The sequence below is a fragment of the Pipra filicauda genome, unplaced genomic scaffold (genome assembly GCF_003945595.2).
Source record: "Pipra filicauda isolate LSUMZ 115617 unplaced genomic scaffold, ASM394559v2 scaffold16_size7369187_pilon, whole genome shotgun sequence".
Lineage (NCBI taxonomy): Eukaryota > Metazoa > Chordata > Aves > Passeriformes > Pipridae > Pipra > Pipra filicauda.
The window spans coordinates 6,225,877-6,245,583 of record NW_024104207.1 but is presented as its reverse complement, the minus strand read 5'-3'; the positions used below and the strand labels follow the sequence as shown (position 1 = coordinate 6,245,583).

At 45.0% G+C, this 19,707-nt stretch overlaps 2 protein-coding genes across 4 annotated transcripts in view; one reads left to right on the top strand and one right to left on the bottom strand.

Annotated features, from left to right (window-relative positions):
* The window catches only part of CASTOR2 (cytosolic arginine sensor for mTORC1 subunit 2), a 137,338-nt gene extending 134,528 nt beyond the window's left edge, over window positions 1–2,810 (top strand). The window contains exon 9 of the mRNA XM_039379517.1: window positions 830–2,810. Coding sequence (XP_039235451.1) covers window positions 830–1,108 — 279 coding nt within the window. The 3' untranslated portion in view covers window positions 1,109–2,810. The remainder of the gene's footprint in view (window positions 1–829) is intronic.
* Window positions 1,165–19,624, bottom strand: RCC1L (RCC1 like). Of its 3 annotated transcripts, XM_039379516.1 has the most exons (12): window positions 19,296–19,624; window positions 18,003–18,132; window positions 15,392–15,520; window positions 14,473–14,539; window positions 13,320–13,371; window positions 11,626–11,710; window positions 10,427–10,608; window positions 9,044–9,128; window positions 7,857–8,030; window positions 6,482–6,567; window positions 5,241–5,291; window positions 1,165–1,245 (listed from the first exon to the last, which is right to left on the bottom strand). In XM_039379516.1, the coding sequence occupies exons 1-12, from the start codon at window positions 19,587–19,589 to the stop codon at window positions 1,180–1,182; spliced, it is 1,401 nt and encodes a 466-aa protein (XP_039235450.1). In that variant the 5' UTR covers window positions 19,590–19,624; the 3' UTR covers window positions 1,165–1,179. The 3 variants fall into 3 exon arrangements, with proteins under 3 accessions (XP_039235450.1, XP_027605765.1, XP_027605766.1); XM_027749964.2 differs by lacking the exon at window positions 1,165–1,245 and having other exon boundaries at window positions 3,947–5,291; window positions 19,296–19,622; XM_027749965.2 differs by lacking the exons at window positions 1,165–1,245; window positions 7,857–8,030 and having other exon boundaries at window positions 3,947–5,291.
* Between the last annotated feature and the right edge of the window lie 83 nt (window positions 19,625–19,707).

The window sequence follows — 19,707 nt, the reverse complement described above, 5'->3', positions numbered from 1 at the left end:
CTGGGGAGGAAACACAAATTTTTACGACTTTATTTAATAAGTTATTTATATAGTATTTCCTTGGTAACTGAAATACCACTTTTGTCCTCAGACACCCACCAGACCGGCTGAAGTGGGGCTGGGAACCCCAGCCTCCTGCAGCCTCCTGTCCCTGCTCACCTCTCAGGAACCCCATGGAGGTTTCCACTAGGGGAAGGGGGGAGAGTGTGCAAAAAAAAGTGTATTTATTTTCCTTTAATTACCAGACTAATGCAAAATGACAGGGCAGGGGGGCATCCTCCTAGTGCAGGGACCTGGGCTACACCCCCTGCTCTGGGCTGCAGCCGTGTGGGCAGTGCCTGTGGGCTCAGTGGGGCTGAGCACCGTGTGGGCAGCAGCTCCTGCGAGCTTGAGGTCACAAGGCACAGGGGAGCCTGAATGCATCAGTCTCTTTTGTGACCTCTGCACGAGGGGGATGTTACACCATGGGGCAGAGGGAGTGGTGGCGGCAGCTGGAGATCATGTGCTGGGCATGGCGTGGAGCTGAGAAGTGGCTGCTTTGCTTTCCCAGTGAGTGCACACGCTGCTTTTTTTTGCTGGTCTTATGCTGAAAAGCTGAGATTTATGTACTGTATGAAAAAAAACAAACACAACAAAACAGAAAAAAAGAAAAAATCCTAATGTTCCAAAATAAATGACAGTATATTTTGTACTTTGTAAAGTAATTAAAATGAAAAAAGAATAAAAAGTGAAACTTATGCTGTCTGCTTTTGTACTGATCAAACTGATGAAAATAAAGCAGAGCTTGGCATTGTCTATAAGATGTAACTCTAATTTCTTTTGCTTACAGCCACACTGGGCCTCACACCATTTAGGAAGGCCAGCAGACATCCCCAAGGCTCTCCAGTGTCCAGGACCTATCACCAGGTGTACTGTACCCCTACTGATGGTACCCACCACCATTTCCATCCTTCAGCTCTTCTCTGGGAGCCACAAACATGCCCCATCCTATTTCCTTAAAAGACAAAGGGAGATGCTGCTAGTGTATTTGCCAGACTTAGTTTTACCGGCTCACCGCAGGGTGCAAGATGCCCAGGAGCCTGGAGAGCTCCAGCAGAGATCCCGGTGAAGCATCCCCAGAGCCCTGCAGCCCTTTCATGGCTTACATTAGGGCAGTCACTGCTGGGTCCTGAGTCTCAGTCAGCAGCGTGGCTGCACAGCACCATTGCCACATGATTCTCTGCAAGGAGGAGCTGAAGAACCTGGCTGAAATGTGCAAGAAAAACAGTGAAATCAGGCGTATCATCACCCTCTCGCAGTTGTAACCATTTATAGTGGATGTTTAAAGGGAAGCAGCTCAACTGCATAAACTGTGCTCAAGAAAAGTATCTCCTTCTTAGCACAGTGTAACATATTTTTTACTCTTCCAGTCAAGTATAAGAGCCTTCATGTAAGAAAATAGTGTGGGATTGCTAATCTGAAATGCAGCCTTATTGCAGAGCACTGCCTTGAGGGTTTAATCCATTAATACACAAATAAATCAACACAGGCACTGCCATACAATCTCAGCACTGCCTGTCACTCCCTGCAAAAGCAGCTGTCATCTTAGGGTAAATAACAGGATTTAGGCTGTTAAACTGGTGTTCAGACCCTGAAGACACTGCACACACTGAGAGGCTTTTAGCATTTGAGTTACCTCACCTGCCCAGGTTCACACCTTTGAGCAGGAGGTGCTGGGCCACTGGGGGATGGGCAAGGCTCCAGTCCCTTGCAAAAAATGCTACAAAAATAGATTCTGATGAGTCATGATGAAGTAATATTATTTTAGGAGTTATTATTTTGAATGCTGCAGGCTAATTATTAGTTCTCTGAGTCATTTGTTTTTGAAGGATCCTGCAGAGAAAAGAATCTGTTGTAATGCAACAAGTGCCCAAGATAATCTTTGTCTTACAGGCACTCGTGTGTTTTATCCCCAGTTGGGCACTTTGCTGACAAGATGAGCCCAGTCTTGCTGTGCAGGGGCTCACGAGGTGGCCCAGGGGCCATGCTGAGGCCAGCTCTCCAGCAGGAAATTGCCAGCAGGATGGCAGGGTGTGGACAGGGCACTTGGGCTTGAACCTTTCATCCATCTCTCCTGCAGCTTCTTCAGCCCTCAGCCACTGCTGTGCTCGGAGCTGTACATGCACAGGGCTCTGTGCCCTTCTGGGCTATTTTAAACCAAACGTGCCGGCATGGTGCTGTTCAGAGAGTGAATTACTCGTGTAATCAATGCCAAATCAAGTAGGTTATTCTAGCTCTAATTTGAGCTGCTCCCCATGTGCATCCCTGGCCCCCACCCCCCTCGCTGCAGGTATATTTAGGAATGCAGGTGTATTTTGGGCTACTTTACCATACTTTGAAGGACAAAATGATACAAAGTTGCCTTGCAGTGCACACTGGTGGTGACCTGGGGTCACCCCAGCATGGCAGGGTCCCTCATCCTGTGGGAGGAGCACAAGCCATGCAGGTTGGGCCTGCCTTCAACAGGTAAGGGGTGGCAGGGTGAAGAGGGTATTTTCATTTTCTGAGCCAAGACCGAGCCTATCAGCAATGCTGGCAGCATCTCTGGGAGAACACACTTTAGAAGGGGGAAAAACTGCTGCACAGCAGCAGCCAGGATAGAGTGAGAATCTGTGAGAGACAACCATGCAGACACCAAGGTCAGTGCAGGAAAGGGAGGAGAGAGAAAAACCAGGATTAAGGATGAGCCTGGCAAGAAGAGAAAGGTATGGGAAAAGCACTTTTAGATTTCTTCTTATTCCTCAGCAATAAAATAATTTCTCCAATATGAATCTGTTGTGCTTATGATGGTAACGTGTAAGTGATGCCCTGTCCTTATCCCAACCCACATGCTTTCCTTTAGCTCTTCTCCCTCTGTCCTGTTGATGCAGGGGAGATGGTAACAGAGCAGCTTGGGCCGCACCTGACCAAGGTCGAATTGCCCCCCTGCCACTGTAACCAAAACAAAGGTGAGTGCTGGTCTTGCTGAACTGCAGACCCAGTGCCACTAACCTGGTTCCCACCAAGCAGGGTCTGAGAATCCCACAGACAGTGTAATGAAAGCGCAAATGCCCCCACTGCATTAAGCCATACAACACTTCTATTTAGGGCTCAAGACCTCACTGGCATCTCATTAACACGCAGAATTTTCAATTTATTGCACAGCAAGATTGCTACACAACAAGGTATGACATGGCACTAACTCATCCCAGCTCTGCAGAAGGTCCAGCCCCAAGATGCATTGGGTAACAGCTGTGCATGAGAGCAGCTGAGAGCCCAGCACTAACCAGCCCTCCTCAACAGCAACATCGTGACGGGAATTGTAACACCTTTCTTACAAGAGTTTTTGAATTTGTTTTCAATGCTTTAATAAGCCTCTTCATATTAAAAGGGCACAGCTACTTCCATGAGGCTAACAAGACATGCTTGGACAGCACAAGTTGCCCAAGTCACATGTAGAATCAGGTATAAATTAAAGCTAACTAAATGAGAATTCACAGCAGTGAAGGTCTACCAATTTTACAGGAGCTTTCTGCTTGTTCTGCCTCAACCCACCCAGCAACACCTGTTTCACAGGAACGTCGGTAAGAACTGAGAGATGTGTCTCTATTTCTGTGTACACTGGTCCACCTTTCCTGTATTTTATGAAAAGCCCTTCAAGACTTACTTCATCAAGGTAAAGTTTAAACCCTGAGTTTTGGTACAGACTTTCACCTAAGGAAGCCAAAATGTGAGTATGTGGTGTCCCTGGGGCCACAGATGCAGTGCCTGACTACAACAGTATGAGTTCTGCAGGTGTGAAGGTGGCTCAGCTGACAGAAGTTGTTCCACATCACTGTGAACCAAAATGCTGAAGTTTAAATGCAGAGTGCAAGACAGAGAGGCTCATGTATGAAGTCATGCTCAAGAATATTCCTATTACTACTGATAAAGACTTTATAATCACTTTATTTAAAACATATCAGCTTGGATATTGACAAAATAATTTGCACACTAGAAGTACCCCACAGAGAGAAAAGACAATTCTGCTTGATGTTTGGAGTGTTTCACAGGGGACAGTTTCCCATTCTTGGATGTGAAACTGGTAAGTGCCTGCATCCTATTTCCATCACCTTACTGCTAAGAAGGTACCAAGGAATGAGGCTCTGCTTCTCACTCATTAAGACTCCTTCCCCTGCTAGGCAATCCTGAAAACTCCGGCTAACTGCAACTGAGAGCTGCCATACCTCTGAAAACAGAAAGAGTGCAGGGACTCCCCCCAAAAAAATCAAAGACCGTGTTGTATGATCAGCACAAGGAGACAAAAGTACCCGAGGAGTAGTGAGCACTGCTGAGATCCATGCCTGAGCACCAAGTCAGCAGGTATCTGAGCAGGGACTTTGTTTCCAGCCTCCCTCCCATGATAGGCTAGATGGGCTTCTGTCACCATCTATCTGTCCTCCCACAGCCACAGCAGCGCAGACAGCCTGGGACTGATCTTTCCCTGCTGTCTTATTTAACAGTACTTTCCCCTGAAAACAGGTTCTCACTCTTCGAATGTGTTCCTCGGCTCTTCAGCCTTTAGTGCTGACACAGAAAGCCTGCAACAGCCCATGGACACACCACTGCCTTTAGGCCACCACGCTGTATCCAGCTGTGCATCCAGTTTCCGCATGGGCCAGCAGCCCAGGCACAGTGCAGCTGGGGGCGGCCACTCAGGACAGCTGTGATGGGCTTCAAGAGCCAGCAAAACCTCTCTTCCACATAAAAAACAGCTATAAAAAAAAAACCCTTCCCCTTGAGAAATAGTTTGGCTCTGCTCAACACTGACACCCCAGAGCTGGTGACAGGGAGTGTCCATAAATCAATGTCCTATGCTGTAGATTTCATGCCATGCCAGCCTTCCTTGAGGGAGATGCTCTTCATCCTCAGGCACAGGGAGGCTCACCAGCTTGGGGCTGGGCCTCAGATTCTCAGGGAGCTCATCATGAACCAGCCAGAACACTCTGCATTTCCACACTCCTCAAGGAATGTGCTTCCTTTCTGCAGCCAGGGCAGAGTGTTTCAACAATGCAGAGATGACAACACACCCAGGCACTGCTATGGCTGTCTCTGTTCACAATCACTTGGCTTCACAGAATGAGTCTTCCTTTCCAAGAAGCCCATCACCAAGTCCCTCCATCGCCCTGGCACGGTGCTGAGGTCCAGCAGCATTGCTAGGTAAAAGACTTGACCAAGCTTACCATATGATCAACTCCACAGGCCACATCCACCACCTCACCGGGTACAGTCACCTGGATGAGATACATGAGAATGGGTTATTTATCAAGCTAGTACTTTGCACCTGATATATACTATTTCTCAAGCTCTTCTGCTCAACATGCCAGCTGGTTTCACAGGGCCTTGTACCAATGGAAGTGCCAACTTGAAAACCCAGAAAGAACAAGATTTAGCACCAGGCATGCTTGCGCACTGAGCTGTGAAATACTCCTCTTTTTCCTCCACAGAAGCACATAAAGCTTTGGAAGGACAGGAGAGCTGGCTCACTAGCAGACTATGAGACTGTAGCCTCAGCCCATCTGTTCAGCAGCAGAAGCAGCATGACTGAACAGAGCATCTGCCCAAGTACCACAAGGATTTGCCTCTTCTCTCATCAGCAAGAACTGGAACAAGGCAAAGGCTCAACTCAGCCTAAGGCAGTTTGTGCTTTGACTAAGAGACCAACTCCTTACTCCTGAAATTACAGGCTCCTTCACTTAAAGCTGACCTCAAACTTGAGGAAAGCAGAGGCTAAAAAAGCAAGTTTTTCCTTAGAGCTAAGAGAGAGGACAGCTGGCCAATTCTTGGACAAGAGGAGGTCACAGACAAGGATCCTGGCACATTGCCATAGCACTGTGAGACAGGAGTTGGCTGTCTGAAGGAGCACAACCCCCAACATCCACACATAGGGAAACCTGGATGTGCCACACTTGGGGAATTCAGAAATTCCACTCAGCCACAGCAATGTGATTTTAGGCAAATGTTCCAGAGCTGGTCTGATTCTATTCATGTTTACAAGGAGGAGAAAACATATTACAGAAACACATCCACTGCAAGCTCAGACACATGAACAGGAACTCCAGAGTAGTCCCTCTGAGTGCCTACCTCCTCTCCTACTTGGCCTTCATAGAGACCAGGTACATCAGTTAGGCTGAACTCCAGAGCCAAGGACTCTTCTACATTCACTGAGTCTGGCTCTCAGAGCCATCTGAGGGAAGGGAGTAGAACTGGAAGTGCTATGCAACAGCTATGAAAACAGCTGAATAAGTAGACTAAAAGGTTTAATGAATACCTCCATCCCTACGGAGACTACACAAGGACCTCTGGAAAACAAAGCACTTCTACAGTCATCTTAGACTTCCAGTTCTTTCAGAATTACTCAACAAAACCACACAAAAAAACTAGCCAAAGAATATACTCTTGGCATTAATATCACAATCCTTACCCTCCATGGGAAATACTGGTCTTCCATTCTTCCAGTTCCCAGGCACCCTCTTAGATTCTTGCCCCATACAAACAGTTCTCCTCTGTCTATACAGGAGAAAAAAAATAATAGAAAAGAACAGAGACATTAAAAAGGACAAATTCTATTTGTGATGTTGGCAAATGTGGCTACAGTGCTTCTGGGAGTATACAGGGTTATACAAGCAGTATGACAGCCACCAATTTACTTCAAGGTACAATAAATGTACCTGTGTTTGGGGAAAATGCCTAATGAGCAGGACAAACAACAAGTTCTGTGCACAAGTCTTTGTTTCCCCCTCTTACAGCTATTGCTTTAGCATTTTATTCGAAGAAAGAGTACAGCAGAAGAAATTCCAGGGAATCATTTGAGAAATGAATCATTTGTGCTGGAAGTCAGACAATTGGAACTGATCCATATCAGCTATAAGCAGAGCAAATCCAGTAAGCAAGACAGTGAGACCTGTCCCAAGCCATCACCTGGGGACTGCTTATTCAGCTGCTTGACAGAAGTGACCTAACGACAGCTGGGGAAAAGCAAAAACTTGTGTTTAACAGAGTTAAAAGTTTTATGCTCCTCAGGAAAATATGTAGATCTTGGAAGTGTTTGGATCAGCCCCACTGCAGAGACAACCAAAGCACAATCTATAAAGTATGTATAATTTAATCAAAACATGGTTTCTAATACTTCTTGAACACTAAGGGGAGCCCAGTTACAAGCACCCTGCAACAAGACTGACAGTGTCACATACGCCGCTTGCCCCAAACGACACAGCACCGGCACTGAAGTGCCCCTCCACAAACACTCACTGTGGGTGTCTGTGCTGCTGCCCTCTGCTGCTTGATGTCAAATGACTTTCAAATTCCAAACCCTTCTAAGGCTGGGAACCCACACAGGGTGCACAGAGCAGTGTGATACCCTTTGCATATTAAATGTCCGGGTCTGCCCACATCGGGCTGTTAACTCAATTGGTCAGAAATGCCAAGAAACCCTGACATCCAGCTCCACTTAGACTCAGTTTTAATTTGTTCATTTATCATTTATAAATTCGTGCTGCTCCTAAAGTGCACAAATTCTGCACAGAGAAATGGAAAAACTTTCCAGGTTTCCTGTTTGAGAGAAGTTTTTTTGTTTGCTTTAGACAAATAACACTTTCTTAACTAATGCATAAGTTAGCACAGTATGTATGCCAGAAACCTGCTGCCTGCCCCCCCGCTGCATTCCGGTGTGCTTTCAGTTTCAAGAAAGATGGGTGCTTTTTTTGTGGTTTTTTTTTTTTTTTTCTTTTGGTTTGTCTTCTTTTCTGCCAATAACACAGCAATCTGACTTCCCCACGACAGGAGGATGAGAAACTTACTCGTAAGTGCTGCAAACTGGCCGAGTCCACAGCGAATATGAGCAACACAGATGTCCGAATTGAAGTCTGACCAGCCAAAAAGGCTGGGTGGGATCATCTCTGGCACTGCTGTCTCTATTAGGTTTGGTCCTTTCCCAAGAATTCCATATCCCCAGACAAAAATATTTCCTTCTTCTGTATTATAATAAGAACACATTCTGTAAGAAAGTCTGTGCTTGTGAAATTCATGCCACGACCAAGAGTTAATCAAAACCAAAGCAATATTTTCCTTTCTCACAGACCAGTCTAACACCTTTTGATTATTTCAAATCTGCAAACAATGCATTCTCATCCAAATGCCTCAGTTTTTTCCTAAGATGTGTAAGCAGTCAAGCTTCCCAGGCAAAACTTTCATAGGGAAATAATGCCAAGACAGTGTGGGCTGGATAAAATACTTCAGCTTACTGACTGATGGGATAGAGGTTGAGGGTTTATTATCATGGCTTTCTCCTTTGAGGCGTGCCCAAACCACCAGTAAGCTCATCACTCTGCCTGGCATTCTGCCTTAAGCTGGGTGCTTGAGAAAGTCAGCAGTGTAAGACAGAGTAAGTTTCTACGTCAGCTAGCTCTGTTCCCTTCACGCTAGAAGCTCAAATGTCTGGTCATCACGACGACTCCATCATAAATATGAACATCTTCCTCAAGATAATCCTTCATAAAAGCAGTACAATCCCCTCCCTCATTCCTTCACTCAGCAAGCCTCTAGCTGTGCTCCCCAGCCACTAAGGAACAGTCACTAAGAAACTGCTGCCGACTTTCACTGTTCTCAGAACTCTACTTTCTGTCCTAGTTTATCAGATTTATAAACATGTCAGATTCATACAGAGTCTGAAGTGTGGCCTTACTTCCTCCCTATATCCATACTCATCAAAGGCCACACACGGCCCGTGTGACAGGCAACAGCAGCCATACTCTTGTTCTAGTCTGCAGAAGCTCTCAAAACGGCACACACTGGAAGCAATGCTCTGTACTAGTGAAAACAACTCCTCTAGTACATTCTTAAATCACAGATTTCTCAGTCTCACAGCTCTCCTCGTCATGGACAGTACTTACCTATTTCCAGAAAACAACATGTTTGTTCCACGATGTTACAATTCACCAACTGCATGGCCTTGCACTAAAGTGAATGATCCTAGAAGTGAACTCACCTGTTAGCACAGCATTGCCAGTCCCTCCACAGGCAGCCTCCTTTATCTTCCCAATCTTGAATGGCAAATGTCTGGGAACATTCACCTGTATGAGATTGCAGAGGAGTTGTCAGACACAAGGTAAACTGCAAACCAGACACACATTTTAACTTATTCTCTAGTTCTGGTTAGAGCTTACATACACTGGATTCCTGACATAACCTTTATTGCCTGAATAACAGAGTAACTGCAAGTCCAAAAATTAAAAAAAAAAACTACATGAAATTCATTAAGGTGAGGACAAGGTGGAAAAGGTTACCCACTGAAAAGCTTATATGAAAGACAACAAGGCTAGGAATGCCTAATGTCTGCTTCTATCCCTTGGTTCTCCAAGTCAGACACAACAGGGAAGTCAATACGTAAACATGTTTGCAAGTTTTCACGATGGACTAGATCACTAAAATTTGGTTTGCAGTGGCATTTTTGAACATTCTGAAGAAAAATCACTAGAAGAAAATTGCACTTATTTGGTACAGTCCAACACAACAGAAACATAGACAGCTTGACACATGTAAAGAGCAGTCTCTGATTTCACAGCTCTGCTATTCCACAATTTGGACCTCATCTATATTGTAGCTAAGACTCTTGTTTTTGCCATTCATCCATTTCAGACCCCTCTGACCTCCATCCAGCCAGGAAAACTACTACACAGCATAACCGTCTTCAGGCATTACAGGTCTCAGGATTTAGCCCTACATTAAGGATACATCAGCAGAGGCATGGGAAACAAAGGTTTCTAAAATTTTGCTAAAGCCATTCTAATGCAACTGTCTGCTCTGAGCCTTCTGCCAAGAGTAGCTTGAGTATTAATTAATTCCCTCACTCCACTTCCTAAACTAACTGTAAGATGAGACCATCTGCCTAACGAGTTCAGTACTACAATGCCTAGTGTGAAGTCAGCGTTGTATTTTTGTCCCATGTAAGCATGCTGCAAAAAAACTTTTATCTGTGAGACACTGGAATTTGTTTAAGACTCAGTTATAAACCTACTAAGGATGTCCATTCGAAATTCTAGATTAGCCAGCCAAAAGACTAATTCCTGTCCTGAAACTTGCAAAAGCGCTTGAGCTGGGTCTCATGGAGTTCTTAGACTAACAAACTGGGGTGAGGAGACAGAAGCCTTTGCCTATTAAAGCTGGGAAACATAGTGCCCTAAAACTATACAAACATGTCAGATAGGTTGGTTTTATAAGCATAGGTAAAAGCAGTCTGTTAGTAGTATTAGTTTATATCAATTTACACTGCTGTCAGAAGGACCCAGAGCAGGGATAAGTGCATCATCTTTAACTCTGTGCACAGCAGCTGAATTGAAACATGTAAAAACACACTCCCAGGCCAACTGACCTGTGTGGTTTCTGTGACAGATGCCAACTGCAAGTATTCTGAATTTCCCCAACCAAAGACATCTCCTTCATCTGAAACAGCCAGACAACAGTCCCCATAGGAAGAGACCTGGATAATGTTTACTCCAGCAATGTCACCACGTAGCTTAGTAGGAACACTGGTGATGTTGTAGTGTCCGAGACCTGAAAGAAAAAAAAGCTGAGAGATGATGAAGAATTTTTTCCAGATGCACTTTTAACACCTGCATAGGACCATTTTGTCATGTAACAAAATCAGGCATCCTCCAAAAGACATCTTTCTGTCCATACTGCTTAGCTTCAATGGACAAGCAGCCATAAACACCACTTCCAGTAGCCAAAACTACCTCTCTGGAGTACACAACAACTTTATACGATCACACCTGGAAAACAGTCTCATCTCTCTTGTCTGCATGGACCAAAGTGTTTGAAGAACAGTAACAAAGCCAGGCAGATATCCTGACAAGAGATGAAGTTTCACAAGCTGGCTGCATCCTGTCTTCTGCAAGGAGAGCCATGAGTGACAGCACACTGCAATCAGTTAGACAACAGCAAGGGAAGTGGCAAAAGAGGCTGGGAAGCAAATGCTTTACAAAACAAATTGCTGCCTGGAAAAGAGACCAGAATGTAGATGACAGAAAAATGGGCTACAGCATATTGGCACAAAAAAACATGGGAGGAACACAGCTTTGGGAACAGCAGGACTCAACAGTAGGAATGAATGTGAGGAAGTTCTCTGACAGCAAAAGCCACCAGAAAAAGTGCCTGCCCAAAGATCCCATGCTAAGATAGCAGAGGCTGCCAAAGAGCTTAGTCAGTTCAAAAGAGCAAGAAGCAAAACAGATCCTGAAACAAGAATCAGGAAGGCAAAGCCTGCACAGAACTGGGGAGCTAAACTCCCCATGTCACTTCCACATCCCCTCAGAAGCTTTCAACAGCACACATTCTCCTCAGACTGCATGCTTGGATTGCCTTGCGTGGCATCCTAAAGCTCCTCCAAAAATGAACTGGATTGTCTCAGTTTGGTTATACAAGAGTACCAAGAACATCTGCACACAGCTGGAAACATACCAGCCCCTTTCTGTCCACACATGCATGACAAATACATATCATAAGCTGTGAATTGTGACAACTTGCTATATTCATCAATTCCCTGAAAAGCAAGCTGAGCTGAGCTCCTACCTGTCTGTCCATCAGCTCCCCATCCACATGCATAGACTGAGCCTTTCTTGGTTCTAAACAGACTGTGGTCCTGCCCACACGCTACCTGCACACAAACAAAAAGTCAGAGCTGGTCAGGAAAGGTCATGTGTTCAGACTCAATGTAATGAAGCATTACTGGCAGATAAACTGAGCCTCTACAATGCCCATCACTTCAGATTTTGACCTTTCTCTCCTGATCAAATGGCTCTACAGATGGGGAAGACCAAGAACAGCAGGATACAACACTGAACAGCAAGATACAACGCCAAAACCAGCAGCATATTTTTGACGGAAAGTGATGTTGCAGTTGATTTGTTCTGAAATCCAACAGGGAAAGAAAGCTCAATTCAGCAGTACAACACAATAAAACAGCAAAGGGTAAATAAGAGCTCTCCTTTCCCAGAGTGCTAACGACATGGCTCTTGATGCCAGCTACAAACCGCTATTGATTCCTTGCATGTAAGTGCTCTAGGCACACAGCTGTTCTCAAATCTACATTTATGTTGAACTAGCAATCATGTTTGCCACAGGCTTGGCATGAATTAAAGCCAAGCAAAAAGTTATTCAAAAGCAGACATTAAAAATTAGCCAAAGATTAAAGGGATTTAATCAACAAGGTAAGAGAGGCACTACCAATATCAAGCACATAACTGGTATCAAAGTACAAACAGGTACCAAGTATTCAACCCCCTAGAAAAAATAAAACCATGAAAAGTCCAAACAGAAGTTTACCAGCCTAATTCAAAACATTTTCAGGTTGTACCATGCCACAGTCTCATTAGGTAAACCTAACTGAATGACCCTTCCTTGAAACAGGAGCAATGTTTGCCCATAGAGTATGTCTACAAGGGCACAGATATACTAACAAACTGTTCCTGGGAATACTGCAGCCATGGCAGGCATAGTGGTGTTTCTGCTGCTCTGCAGTCCCTTGCTCTCCAGGGAACCTGCCCTAGAGAAATGCTGGCTAGTCTAAGTGATGGTCTCACAGCTCACTTTTGAAAAGGGAAAGACAAAATTCAAACTAAAACAACTCCCAAGCAATATAAAATTGACAAGAGGAACAAGAAATCAGGACAGGAAGAGATGAGGTGTCAGAATGACCTCCCTGTACTGGCAAGCCCAGAAATGGACACTGTACTTCAACAATGCCGAGCAGAAAGGAAGAACCACCTCCCTTGACCTGCACGTAACGCTCCTCCTAATGCAGCCCAGGGTATCATTTGCCTTCTCTGCAGCAAGGGCACACTGCCAGCTCATGGCCAACATGGCGTCCACCAGAACCCCCAGGGCCTTTTCCTCACAGCCAGTCATCCCCAGCACACAGTGGTGTCTGGGGCTGCTCCTACCCAGTGGCAGGACCTGGCCCTTCCCCTTGCTGAACTTGATAAGGTTCACATAGGCCCAATTCTCCAGCCTCTGGATGGCAGCACCATCCTCTGGTTTATCAGCCACTCCTCACAGTTTATGCCATCTGTTAACCTGCTAAGTGTATAAGTGTACACTCAGTGATCCAGACCACTAGTGAAAAAGTAAACAGGACTGGACCCAGTACTGACCCCTGGGACACAGCACTCCTTACCGGTTTCAACTTGGCTTCATGCCAATGACTGCCACCCTCTGAGCTCAGCTTTCAATCCATCTTCAGAACTGAGTTCAGATGATCCTCTTACCTGGACAACTCTGCTGTCAAACTCCTTCAGCTGATGAATGAGATAGCTTTCACTAGACACCAAACAACCACCGAGAAGAAAAAAGACAACACAGAAGATTTCAGAGGACTGCAACTGAAAAAAGCAAAGGTAAACCTGCCTTTACTGAAAGGCACTTTATTATTTCAAGAAGAGATTTGTCCACGTGTAGTTCCACATGCAAAATAACTGCATGAAGAAGGAACATAATTTTACATTCTCTTCTTTAAGAAATTAAGAACTGTCACTTTTTAAATATAACTTTCCATGGGAATTAGGGGTAGGAGCAATCCTCAAAGATGGTCCCTAGCATAGAATGAGCACAGACACTACATAATACTGCAGCACCTATATAAACACTACACTTAACTAGAGATTAACCAAATATTCCAGAGCGCAGTGTAGTGCTAACATCCCTGTCATTCTTTCACAATACCAGGAATTATGAACAATCCAATGACTGACCTGCAGTATCAAGGCTAACAAAAGCTACCTAATTACAGCTATTTTCTCAAACTCTACACTCCAAGTGCTGTGGATCACAGAGAGAGCAATGAGCAAGATTTCTTCTAGGTCCTGCCAGGGATCAGAAACTTCCACTTACACATTCCCACTATCCACTTGCTCACTGCTATCTTACAGAGCACTTTGAGCATATGCTTTGGTGTGGCCCACAAAAAAACCCTGTGAAGGAAAAGCACTACAGATAGAGGCAGTTACAACAGAGATTCAACAAAAGCACACCTCTTTCATAACTAAATGGCATTTCTAACACCCTCAGGAATTGCACATGGGCTCTGAGCCATTAAAGGGAGAAAGCCCAACTACTAACACCAATTACTTCAAGCAATTTATGAAGGCTGGGTTTCCTCTCTACGCCCTGTGAGAACTGTCCCATGCTGACCATCCTTTTGTCTTTTGTGAATGTGGTCAGCAGAACATTAGTGCCCAGTCTAGGTTCAAAGCCAGGCCACTTGTATGATGCCTGCAGCACAAAAGCCTGTTCTCAGACTCCTTAATCTTAAATGGCATGCCTATACTACCAGACTTTTCCCACCTTAGGCTTTTCTGCAGAGTTGTTTTCATGCAATTATGTTTTTAACATTAAAAAAGTTCAGGATCTTTCAATTCTCACCTGTAAATTTCATCTTCAATAACCTTCCGGCCACACTGCCCATAAGAATTGTTTCCCATTGTGAAAACTGAAAAACAGTGATAAAATGCATTAGTTTTATTACTGTTCAATCCCCTGAAAGCCTGTTTTCAGGTCCACAAAATATTTTCATGCCATTCTCAGTCTGAAAGGGAGAGCACTGTAACAGAAAAATGGCATAAGCTTTCTTCAAAGCAAGTCCACTTTAATTTAAGTGACCGAATCCATTTTCATCCACAAAACCCAGCAATATTGTTGCAGGCACAGCAGTGGTACCTGGAGCCCATTCATTGGCTGTTTGTCAGGAATTGCCTGGTTCATCCTGCGTTGTCAAGGAGACTCAGAAGTAGATCAGTGTTCCCATTGGAGTGGTAAATCAACCAACCAACCAGCTCACCCACTGAGAAGCTGCACTGAATCGCCTGGTGCAGCACTGAAGCCACTGCACCACAGAATTCCCAAAGACATGGAGAGATAATTCACAAACAGGATCTTCTCTACAAAGGGCTATTAATTAATTAATTGCTTGTATTAATGCAGCACTCCAGAGCTCCAAGGGGAAAGTAACACAGGAGTATTGGCATAGTCATCCAAAGCTGCATTCAAAAACATCTGAGTGAACTGACAAACAGGCTGCACTTCAGCCAGGCCTGAGGCAAGATAAACAAACCTCAGAGTGAAAAAGCTCCCAACACATTTACAGTTTGAGCCAAGCAGAGCTCACATTTCTCCCTTGCAGCAGCAATCCCACAAAGGCCAACAGCTGCCTGTATTCCATTTACGGTGCAGACAGCCCACCTGGGGTCGGTCTAGTTCTAAAGGACAGAAATCAATTTTTTTTTGAGCTCTTAATAAAAGCATAGTCAGGCATCCCTTGTCCACAGCACAAGCGACATTATACCTCCTTCACTATCTGTCAGGATCAGGGAATGGGCTCTCCCACAGGACACCTGCAAGACTCGAGTCTGCTGCGGCTTCTCCAGTGGTAATGGAATTGGAGACGGTTCCAAGACATATTCATAGCCCTTAGCTTGATGAAGACAGAAAAATGTTAAGTCAGTAGCTTCCATAAAGTAAATTTAGCATATACTTGCTGATTCTGTTGTACATTCACATACTCACTTCTCCTTTGTTACAAATGCAGATACATTTTAGAAAGCCAAGACAGAGGCTGACAGAAATTTATTGCAGAGAAAGAGAGAAGGTAAAAGCCATGGTGAAGGCTCAAGCCAATATCACTGCCTAATCAAAGGTCCGCCACACCTAAAGGCTGAATTAAGGCTTCAGGTGGCAGAATTGAGAAACTGAGGCTTTCAGCCATATGTTCAACCACTTTGATGAATAAGGCTGGACTACTAGAGCTTAACACCAAGCACAAACTAAGTACTGTGTGAAAATGGGGATATTGCAAACAAGATACAAGAGCAAGAATCACAAACAACAAAAAAAGCAGGAAAGGTGAACAAAAAAATCTTAGGGCTTTATATTTAAAGAAGAGTAGATTAAAGGCTCTTTCAGAAAAAAGGAATGCAGGAAAGACTAGCTAGGCTAGCTCCATAAGGAATAAGAGGTCTAACATTTATGAAAGAAAATGACATGCTGTACTTGAAAAAGATTTAGTAACTTGAAGAATGTGTAATCAGTTATAGTCAATGGGGGGGGGGAGCAAAAAAGAACAGCAAAACATAAATCAGTACTAAGTAAAAGGTTAAGGGGAGATAAAAAGCTTTGATATCAAAGAAAGTCACTGTAACAAGTGACATCAAATCCCAGAGGACTCAAAGAAATATTTTGCTCACATGCAGCAGTGCTTTAACTGGTTCTCACTGTCTTCAATAAAAATAATAATTAAAAAAAAACCCTAGAAAATCTACACAAGCCCTTTTGCAGTAAGACACTACTGGATGTGAGGATAGGCAGGCACTGGATGTGACAACAGGATGTTTGTGAATGGCGGGTGCCTGCCATGCAATAGAGCAGGAGCTGAAAGGCAGCCAAAACTCTGTCTAAAGACACGTGGAAGTCACAAAGCAAAAAAATCTTTTCCTCTCTCTCTCTGTTCCTTCCAGCAGTGCAACACAGGCTATTAGGATCTGTGGTAATCATCACTGATGGTTGAGGGATTTTGAAGAATAGAGGCAATGAGGTGGCTAAGGAAGAAGAGGATAAGAATGAAATATTAGTAGTTCAGATACAGCCATCTAAAAGTCAGACACAAATTCCCCTGGAAATAAAGCATCTACAGAGACAGTGTTGGAACCAGTGGGTAACAAAGTAAGTTTGTAAAACAGTAATGAGCAGCACATCCCAAAAGAAAGCTTGTCTGAGGGAAGTAAGGAGCAGTAGCAATCCCACTGTTGAATTCCCACTTTCAACAGATCCTGCCAAACCCTTACTTAGCAGGGCTTGAACTGCAAAACTACTTAACCTATTTCTGGATTCTCTGGCAAAAATAATCTCCAGGTCAGATGACAGGCAAGACAACCACAAGACACACCTGAGACATCAGCACGTGCAGAACGAAGACACAGCAAGAGCTGAAACCCTTAAAAGCAGAAGTCAGGAGAGGCTTTTCCAGCCCCTGCATTTTGCCGCTGCTGTTTAAGCTCACACTTGCTGTGCACACACACTGCTGGGGATCTATCCAGCGTGCCAGCACAAAGCAGCATCACTGCAAACCTCAGCATGCTGCACTGTAACTGCAATTTTCTTTGCTTCTCCAAAAACTTTAAGATTTTGCCCATATCAGATGCATTACACTCTTACACATTATAAAAACTGCTTTTAACATGATTTTCCTCGACTGTTTATGGAGGAATGTCTTCAGAGACAACCATTTTATGATGAAAGTTTGTGTTTCTCCTATTTGCCTTTGGTGAAAAGTGTCCATTTTCTGCACAGAAATCATTATCTTAAATGGTTTAAGAGCCTAGAATAAGACAGAATGACTGAATAATGTGGTTTTCCTTCAAAATTCAACTTGCTATTAAAATAATTTAAAAAAACGCCCTATAGCTTCACAAACAAAACAACCAAAAAAACCCCAACCAACCAAACGACTGTATAAAAAGAGCTCTGTGGGAAAGGAATTTAGTTTATAAGTGCATAGGCAACAGAAGCGAGCAAACCACCCTGCCAAAATCGATTAATTAACTAGCCCCTAACATTGTCTACTATCATAAACTATAGATTCAAAGCCACCCCTTAAACAACGTCCACATTTTCCAGAATAAATAGTTCCATTCCAGCCTGGATGTAACTAAACACTGGAAGTGCAGTGTATAGAACAGAGGCACATCTTGACCAAGTACAAAGCACAGAAAAACACAGTTAGGTTCAAGAAAAAGATCTCTTAAAAAAAACCAACAAGCATAGCCTGGCACTGCATCAAAGCCTCCTGATATTTTTCACACCTTCAAACTGAAGTTTCCTGTACTACAGGTATCCTGCAGTACCCTCTTGTGCCCCCCCCCTCCCCACCCTGTAAATCTTTAAAACACTCCAATCCTTACTTTGATCTCTTCTGCTCCTCTGGAATCCAAGCTGGGAATCCTTGTTGAGCCCCGTACCCCACACTTTGGTGATGTCCGTGGTATTAGAGGCCAGCAGTGTGAATCCATAACCACAGGCAGCAGAGGATATCTTTAAAGACAGACAAAACCCACACCATTCAGTTAGCAATTCTGGCTTAGAAAAGCAAGTTTCAGCCCACACTATTTGTTCATCAGCATTCATCCCTCATTAAGCTACATCCATATACGGCCCGAATTCAAGGCACGTACGATTTTGCAAAAATTATCAGAAACATTTTTCTGTGATAAGCACGATGGCACAAATTCAAGTCCAATTTTTTTGCCTTTTTGTTTTCATGTGCATACATCTTTATTTTTGTATTATTTTGGCCTCATTCAAACACAACAGGAACACCTCTCTGCTGACCTGCATCAGCAGATTACAAAAAAAAAAAAAAACAACCAAGTAAAAAGATCTTAAAAGAATAACATTCCCGTTTTATTCCTTTTGCCAAAAAAAGCCCAGGACAAAAGCCATGTGAGGAGCAACTGAGGTCACTTGGTTTGTTCAGCCTGGAGGAGAATGAGGTCAGACCTCATCGAGGTCTGCAGCTTCCTCATGAGGGGCAGCATGGATCTCTCCTCTGTGTGAGCAGTGACAAGACCTGAGGGAACTGCCGGAGCTGTGTCAGGGCAGAGTTAGGCTGGATATCAGGAAAAGGTCCTTCCTGCAGAGAGTGGTCGGGCACTGAACAGGCTCCCCAAGGCAATGGTCACGGCACCAAGAGAGCTCCAGGAGTGTTTGGACTATGCTCTCGGGTGCGTGGTGGGATTGTTGGGGTGTCTGTGCAGGGCCGGGAGTTGGAGTCGATGATCCATGTGGGTTCCTTCCAGCTCAAGATATTCTATGAATGTTCTGACCTTCTCTGCACTGAACAGCAGAGCACAACGAGTGAAACACGTAGGCAAAAGAGTAATATTTTCAAGACAAGCTTCCTATTTGTCGTGTGGGAGGAGCCACGGAGCCACTGGAGGCGAGGCGCGTTTTCTCTGGCAAATGTTCTTCCCACCCTAGTTCTCTTATGCCTCTGACAAAACTACAGATATATACTTTCCAACCTGTATGCTGCTGCAGTTATACCAATAATCATCCCGAGTAACACTGTTATATCGACAAAAAACTGTGAATCACGGCAAAGCCCTTAAACCCGATCCCGCAGCGCCGTTCTCGCTGGGCAGAGCCCTGACCAGGCTCCGGGGGGGAAAACGGCAGCCTCGCCGGGCCGCGCCCACCTTCTCCTCCGTCTCCAGGCGGTACGGCGTGGGTTGGATACGCCGCGGCTTCTTCCAGCCCGCATCAGGCTTCACGAAGCTGGGGACGCCCAGGGCGCCCGAGTAGCTGAAGCCCCACACGAACACGCGGTCCTTGCGCCTGGCCGCCTTCCCCGTGTACTGGAACACTGGGGCGGCCTCTTCGGCCTCCCGCAGCTGGCGGGTGCTCGGCGGCCCCGCTGCCCCGCCCAGGCCCCTGCAGTGGAACGGCCGCGCCGGCCCCGCCGTCCTGATCGCCCTCAGCGCCCCCGCCATGGCCGCCCTCAGACCGCCGCCATCTTGCCGCTCGCCCGCGTGGCGGTCACCGCCCCTGCGCGCACGCGCCCTGCCGCGGTGGCGCGGCGCGCTTGTCTTAAAGGGGCTACCCCGACAT

Coding starts and splice junctions, on each gene's coding strand:
- RCC1L (XM_039379516.1), bottom strand. CDS start 19,589: ATGGCGGGGGCGCTGAGGGCGATCAGGACGGCGGGGCCGGCGCGGCCG. Junction 18,133..19,295: donor GCCTGGAGACGGAGGAGAAG/GTGGGCGCGGCC, acceptor CTGTCTTTAAAG/ATATCCTCTGCTGCCTGTGG. Junction 14,540..15,391: donor CCTGACAGATAGTGAAGGAG/GTATAATGTCGC, acceptor ACTGTTTTTCAG/TTTTCACAATGGGAAACAAT.